Genomic DNA, 8367 nt, shown 5'->3' with positions numbered 1-8367 from the left:
CCTCAGTGCCCGTCCCCCATTCACCCCCACCCCCCGCCCTCCTCCCCTCCCACCACCCCTAGTTCGTTTCCCAGAGTTAGGGTTCTTTAGGTTCTGTCTCCCTTTCTGATATTTCCCACACATTTCTTCTCCCTTCCCTTATATTCCCTCTCACTATTATTCATATTCCCAAAATGAATGAGAACATACACTGTTTGTCCTTCGATTGACTTACTTCACTCAGCATAAAACCCTCCAGTTCCATCCACGTTGAAGCCTTGTTAATGTTCCCCATTCTCACTGGTGTGAGGTGGTATCTCATTGTGGTTCTGATTTGTATTTCCCTGATGGCAAGTGATGCAGAGCATTTTCTCATGTGCATGTTGGCCATGTCTGTGTCTTCCTCTGTGAGATTTCTCTTCATGTCCTTTGCCCATTTCATGATTGGATTGTTTGTTTCTTTGCTGTTGAGTTTAAGAAGTTCTTTATAGATTTTGGAAATTAGCCCTGTATCTGATATGTCATTTGCAAATATCTTCTCCCATTCTGTAGGTTGTCTTTTAGTTTTGTTGACTGTATGCTTTGCTGTGCAAAAGCTTCTTATCTTGATGAAGTCCAAATAGTTCATTTTTGCTTTTGTTTCTTTTGCCTTCATGGATGAATCTTGCAAGAAGTTACTGTGGTCAAGTTCAAAAAGGGTGTTGCCTGTGTTCTCCTCTAGGATTTTGATGGAATCTTGTCTCACATTTAGATCTTTCATCCATTTTGAGTTTATCTTTGTGTATGGTGCAAGAGAGTGGTCTAGTTTGATTTTTCTGCATGTGGATGTCCAATGTTCCCAGCACCATTTATTGAAGAGACTGTCTTTCTTCCAGTGGATAGTCTTTCCTCCTTTATCGAATATTAGTTGGCCATAAAGTTCAGGGTCCACTTCTGGGTTCTCTATTCTGTTCTGATCTATGTGTCTGTTTTTGTGCCAGTCCCACACTGTCTTGATGACCACAGCTTTGTAGTACAACCTGAAATCTGGCATTGTGATGCCCCCAGCTATGGTTTTCTTTTTTAAAATTCCCCTGGCTATTCGAGGACTATTCTGACTCCACACAAATCTTAAAATAATTTGTTCTAACTCTCTGAAGAAAGTCCATGGTATTTTGATAGGGATTGAATTAAACGTGTAAATTGCCCTGGGAAACATTGACATTTTCACAATATTAATTCTGCCAATCCATGAGCATGGAATATTTTTCCATCTCTTTGGGACATTGATTATTGAAACCAAAAATGGGCTCCATTCCTTCTGCAGTTCCCACATCTTGACTGATCTGCTGAGGCTGTCACCAGGGGTCGCTGTGCACCTGCTCAGAGCTGGCAAGGCCTGAAACTAACTGAAATGGTTCCACCTGCCAGGTCCCTGTGCTGGGGCTCACTGCCAGAGGGAGAGAAGACAGCAGCTGTCTCCTCCCAGGTGACAAAATCATAACTCTCACCCACCCCAGAACTCCTCCCTGGATGGAAGCTCCTAGATGGGCTGAGGATCCAGAAGTAGATGGCATTGTGGGATCCTTTATGCATAATATACCACCCAGCATGCCCTTCATCCCTGGAACTGAGGAGGAGATAAAGGAATCATGCCAAATACAAATCAAAGCAAAACTGAGATATGACGTCACACCAGTCATAACAGCTAAGAGACACAACACAGGAAACGGCAGGTGTGGGCAAAGATGCAGAGAAAGGGGAACCCTCTTGCACTGATGATGGCTGTGCAAACTTGTGTAGCTCCTTTGGAAAACAGTTTGGAGGACACTCAATATGTTAAAAATAGAAATACTCTATGATTTAGCAATACCTCCTAGTTATTTACACAAAGAATACAAAAATACTATTTAAAGGGATACATGCATCCTGAGGTTCATGGTAGCATTTCCAACAATACCCAGATTATAGTGTGAGCCCAACTTATAAATGGCTAAAGAAGTTATATATGTGCATATACACATATATGATGGAATATTACTCAACCATAAAAAAGAATGAAATATTATTTACAAAGATGTGGATGGAGCTAAAGAGTATAATGCTAAGTGAAATAATTCAATCAGAGAAAGACAAATATGTAATTTTACTCATGTAGACTTTAAGAAATGAAACAAAGCATCATAGGGGAAAAAGAGAAGAAAACAAGAAATAAATCATTAACTCTAGAGAACTAACTAATGTTTACCAAATGGAAGGTGGGTGGAGGGATGGGTTACAAAGGTGGTGGGGATTAAGGAGTGCACTTGTGATGAGCACTGGCTCATTTATTTAATTCTCGAATTACTAAATTGTACTCCTATTACACTTGTGTTAGATATTTGGAATATATTAAAAAAAAGAAACAAATAAAAAAGAGACATCCCAGAGACCAGGGCCAGTTTTAAGTCCAGGAAATCTGGAAATTCCACACCATGATCTTGAGTCCTTTCCTTCTTCTTCCCCTCCTCACACACTTCCCCTGTTCATGGAGATCTCAGAGGCATCCTTAGGAGGGATCCCTCTACCTCTCTTCTTCATTCCTAACAAGGGTCTATTTTCCTTTCAGGGACCAATTCTCAGATTGTGGTGACTCAGGAGCCTTCATGGTCGTGTCCCCAGGAGGGACAGTCACTCTCATCTATGCTTCCAGCACAGGACGCTATCCATACTGGATCCAGGAAAATATTGGCCAAGTCTAGAGCATTTATTTATAAAAGAAACAATAAATACTGACTTCTAGGCTCTCTTCTTGGGAATAAATCTGACTTGACCATCTGCTAGTGCCCAGCCTGAGGACGAGGATGAGTACCCCGGTGGGCTACACTATAGTGGTGCTGGGTCCAGTGAGAGGCCAAGATGAGGAAGGGACACATACACTTTGTTTCATCCAGTGTGGATACAAATATCATGTGATTACTGATGTCTCATGGCCAAAGACCTGAGCCCAGAGCACTATAAATGCTGACCCGCCAAGGAGAGATGGGGATGGGAAGGGTTTGGATGGATTTCTTTCCTTGTGTGAGTCCTAATTTCAAGTACGTGTATGAGTGACTCAGGAGGCATTAGTTCACAAAAAGCCAAGTTCAGGTATTTCATATTACAAAATGTCTGTTGGATCAGAACTATAGATGGAGGCTAAATACATTTCGTCAAAAAAAAAAGGAACATTAAAAGTCTTCTTTTACAGCTAAAAAACGAAAAATGGAAGAAATTCACACTTTGTATTTTCCTAATGTTTATTTTATTAGGTTTCATTTCAGAGCAATGGAACTGTGTTGCATATTTTAAAATATTAAGAATAATCTTTTTTAAAAAAATGACGGGACAGCCCGGGGGGCTCAGCGGTTTAGTGCTGCCTTCAGCCTGGGGCGTGATCATGGAGTCCTAGGATCAAGTCCCACGTCAGCTCCCTGCATGGAGCCTGCTTCTCCCTCTGCCTGTGTCCCTGCCACTCTATGTGTGTCTTTCATGAATGAATAAATAAAATTTTTTATTTTATTTTTTAATAAATTTATTTTTTATTGGTGTTCAGTTTACCAACATACAGAATAACACCCAGTGCTCATCCCGTCAAGTGCCCCCCTCAGTGCCCGTCACCCATTCACCCCCACTCCCCACCCTCCTCCCCTTCCACCACCCCTAGTTCATCTCCCAGAGTTAGGAATATTACTCAGCCATTAGAAAAGACAAATACCCACCATTTGCTTCAACATGGATGGAACTGGAGGGTATTATGCTGAGTGAAGTAAGTCAATCGGAGAAGGACAAACATTATATGGTCTCACTCATTTGGGGAATATAAATAATAGTGAAAGGGAATATAAGGGAAGGGAGAAGAAATGTGTGGGAAATATCAGAATGGGAGACAGAACATAAAAATTTTAAATAAATAAATAAACAAATAAAATACTGACAATTATAATCCTTTATGGAAAGGATTCTTCTTTCCTAATATCCTGATTTTAATTGTATCCTACCAACGAATATATGTGGAAATTGTAGATCTCAGAACTTAAGAATGTGACCTTGTATGGAAAAGGGATGTTGCAGATGTAATTAGTACAGATGCGGTGATGAAGGGGGTGGGGTGACCTCCTAATTCAATTAGTTCCTTTGCTTATATAATGACAGTCAGTTGGAGACAAGGAGAGTGGAGACAGAGATTGTGGTTCTGCAGCTGCAGACAGGGAGCCCCAAAAATTGTCTTCAAATTTCTTACAGTTATGGAGAGGCAAGAAGGACCGTTTGCAGGTTCCAGACAGATCATGGCCCTCCCTACAGACTGTGGAGGTGTGTATGAGCAGTAGAAATGCATTTTTATTGCTTTGAACCACCAATTTTGTGGTGCCTTATTATGGCAGCCCTAGAAAAATAACATATCTAAAAACCAATATATAGATACAGGAAATGTCACTAATAAGTGTATTAAAACTGAACAATTGAATTATTTCTCAATTATAAAATTGGAAGATATTAAATTTGACTTAATCCACTGAAATTCTCTGCTATAATAGGAAATCTTATACTTTAATGATAAGAGTATAAATTGGTAAATCAATTTTGGAACATAAATTTTAAATACTTATCAAATATTAAATACATATATGATCTGCATGAGTGTTACAAATTTTTGAAATCAGTTCTAATGAAAATTATCTAGCTAATACACTCCAAGATAAATATACAGGTACATCTACTTAAAACATGTTATAATAACAAATATTTTTTATTGGAGTTCAATTTGCCAACATATAGAATAACACCCAGTGCTCATCCCTCCAAGTCCCTCCCTCAGTGCCCATCACCCAGTCACCCCAACCCCCTGCCCACCTCCCTTTCCACCACCCCTTGTTCGTTTCCCACAGTTAGGAGTCTCTCATGTTCTGTCTCCCTCTCTGATATTTCCCACTCTTTTTCTCCCCTTTCCCGTGTATTCCCTTTCACTATTTTTTATATTCCCCAAATGAATGAGACCATACAATGTTTGTCCTTCTCCAATTGACTTACTTCACTCAGCATAATACCCTCCGGTTCCATCCACGTTGAAGCAAATGGTGGGTATTTGTCGTTTCTAATGGCTGAGGAATATTTCATTGTATACATAAACCACATCTTCTTTATCCATTCATCTTTCGATAGACACTGAGGCTCCTTCCACAGTTTGGCTTATAATAACAAATAATTGAAACCAACAAGAATATTTTTCTGTAGAAAAGTTGAGAAATTATAGTAAATTATCCTATGGATTAATGATGAGCTATGAATCAAAATGAGACACATCCTAATGCTTGTCAAAAATCAGTACTTATGTTTTCTAAGGAGAAATGTAATTACAGAAAAAAACAAGATTATGTTATGTAATATATATATGTGTTGTGTATGTGTGTATATGTGTGGGAGTGTGTGTATATAAATTACTATATGGGATCCCTGATGGCTCAGCAGTTTAGTGCCTGCCTTCGGCCCAGGGTGATCCCAGGGCCTAGATGCTGAGCCCAGGATAGGGTCCCATATCGAGCTCCCTGCATGGAGCCTGCTTCTCCCTCAGCCTGTGTCTCTGCGCCTCCCTCTCTCTCTCTCTCATGAATAAATAAATAAAATCTTTATAAATAAATAAATAAATAAATAAATAAATAAATAAATAAAGCACATCCTCGAGAGTGTTATCAGTTAGCCCTTGAGGAAATATGTGACAGTGGAACTGAGGATGCGTTGGTAAAATATTAACTTTTGTAAAGGATTTTATTTCTTTATTTGAAATAATGAGTGGGTGAGAGAGCATCAGCAGGGAGAGGATCAGAGGAAGAGGAAGAAGCAGACTCCCTACTGAGCAAGGAGCCCAATGCAGGGCTCTATCCTGGATTTCTGGGATCATGATCTGAGATGAAGGCAGACACTGAACCAACTGAGCCACCCAGGCTCCACATAACAATTTTTTAGATCATTTAAAGCAATGTTATTTATTTATTTATTATTTATTATTTTTTAATAAATTTATTTTTTATTGGTATTCAATTTACCAACATACAGAATAACACCCAGTATAGAGCAATGTTATTTAATATCAACCTTTGTACTGAGCAAAAATTTTAAAAGTAGAACAAAAATATCTTAAACGTATCAACAAGTCATTACAAAATAATTCATGTAAGGGTCATATCCAAGAATAAATGAAAATCCACAGAAGTAACCAAGAACAAAGGACATGTCATCCCTGAAAGCATGATATTCTCTATGCAAAGACATATAAAAGCCAAGACATGCACATGGGGGCTGGTGAACCTAACAGGACACCCTGACAACAGTAACAAAAACCAAGTAATTCAGCCTATAAGGGTAACCCAAATAGACTTACCAAGGTTGAACCAATGTGTTTCTCTAGAGACTTTATATCTTGAGCTTACTTCAAGTTCATTATGTCCCAGTAATGAAACCAGGGACAAGGGAGATGGAAACTCCAGTATCAGAAAATCCTGAAACACACTGTGACATAAATATTCCAGTTAGCTGTCTAAATGACAGCATTGATGCCCTGGAAAAATGAATGGCTCAACCCCACAGAGCTGATCTGCTCATTCTACTGTCCTGGGTGGTGACATCAGAGGTCCACCTGCAAAGGTCAGAGGCCTTTCTGGGAGGGATAGCCCACATTGGGCTCCCTGCATGGAGCCTGAAGCCTGAAGGTTGATACGGACTGCAGGACATGGTGTCTGAGGACAGCAAGGGGTGTGAGTGGGCTGCTCCTGGGAGTCAGGGTCTGGGTGAGGAAGACCAGAAAAATCTATCACTGGCCCCTGCATACTAAGGCAAGCAGGGTCCTCACTGTGGATGATAAGCCTGCATCTACAGCCCTGGAGCCAAAAGATATCTCAGCTCTGAATCACACAGGCCTCATAATTCATCCTCTACTACATCATGGAGTAACCTGTCCAGACATGATTTTCATAGAAATAGAGATGGACAGAAGAATCATACAATACAATCATCAGCAGAACACAAAGGGAAATGGCATTCAAAATGCTCCAAAAGCATCAATTGTTCACACAATGTCATGTTCATTTCTGATAAAGAGACATCCCTGTTCAGCTCCCCGGGGATTACTGCAGACCAGGTCCATGATTAACTGAGAGGAGACCACTGCCCCTACCTCTGTCACAGGGGCTCTGAGATTCCCAGTGTCCTCACTGCTAGAAGAGGCACCGCTAAGACCCTCCAAGGACAAAAGAGGGAATGTCACTGGGGAGGGAAGAAAATGTTGGAGGGATGGTTTGGTTAGCTTTGAGGTGAATTAGATGTGGGGCCAGGAGGTGAGAACACATCCAACTCCTCATTCAGCTCTCAGGCTTTCCAGAGAAGAACCTTGGGACAGAGGTCACTAGAGACAGTATGGTGGTAATTTGCTGACAGATGTCCTCCTGACACCTAGTGTCTCAGGTCACCCTGCAGTCATTTGTGCATGTGAAGTCCCAGAATCTGGTCATTTCAAGATCTCCCAGGGGACATGCTGGTAACTCTAGGGCAGGGAGAGAGAGGAAGCTGATTTGCATGAAGCGCTTTCTTATCCTCATAGGACAGGAGACATGAAAAAGTCCAGGGACACTTCATTCCAGCTGAGGAGACTGAGGAGCCTGCAGTCTGTGAGGGTCCCCACCATGGCCTGGATGGTGCTTCTTCTTGGGTTCCTTGTCTATGGCTCAGGTCAGGGAAAAGACTTTGCATCTGTGGGGAGCACATAAAACAGGGACTCATGTGACCCTTGTCTCCCATAACAACACCTTTCTCTCCTCTTGATTTTAGAAGCAGATTCTCAGACTGTGGTAACCCAGGAACCGTCACTCTCAGTGTCTCCAGGAGGGACAGTCACACTCACATGTGGCCTCAGCTCTGGGTCAATCTCTACAAGTAACTACCCCAACTGGTACCAGCAGACCCAAGGCCGGGCTCCTTGCAGGGTTATCTACAACACAAACAACCGCCCCTCTGGGGTCCCTGATCGCTTCTCTGGATCCATCTCTGGGAACAAAGCCGCCCTCACCATCACAGCCGCCCAGCCTGAGGACGAGGCTGACTACTACTGTTCATTGTATATGGGTAGTAACATTTACACAGTGATTTAAATCTAGGAGGAAGTGCAGCCAAAACCTCCTCATGGGCTCAGAAATGCTCAGCTTTCAAGAGAGGAGAGAAAGTGAGATGGGAAAAGAGTCAACACCACCATGGGAAGTGCAGCTCCCTGGTCACGTTCTCCTGGTCAGTGGTTCATGGCAATGAACCTCATTTATCTCTCCCAAGGTGTCTCTATCTCTCCAATGTGACCTTCCAAGACTGTGCTTCCTTGCTCCCTCTCTGTCTAAAATGTTGAGGAGT

The 8367-nt window shown here is 41.6% G+C and overlaps 1 gene segment (V, D, J or C); it reads left to right on the top strand.

Annotated features, from left to right (window-relative positions):
• The first annotated feature begins 7652 nt into the window (after positions 1–7652).
• LOC129508280 (immunoglobulin lambda variable 8-61-like) lies at positions 7653–8117 on the top strand. The segment is given in 2 exon segments: positions 7653–7698; positions 7798–8117. Coding segments are annotated over 2 exon segments (366 nt in total).
• The last annotated feature ends 250 nt before the right edge of the window (positions 8118–8367 follow it).

Source organism: Nyctereutes procyonoides, unplaced genomic scaffold, assembly GCF_905146905.1.
Source record: "Nyctereutes procyonoides isolate TBG_1078 unplaced genomic scaffold, NYPRO_anot_genome, whole genome shotgun sequence".
NCBI classification, from domain to species: domain Eukaryota; kingdom Metazoa; phylum Chordata; class Mammalia; order Carnivora; family Canidae; genus Nyctereutes; species Nyctereutes procyonoides.
This window is presented reverse-complemented; position numbering and strand designations above follow the sequence as displayed.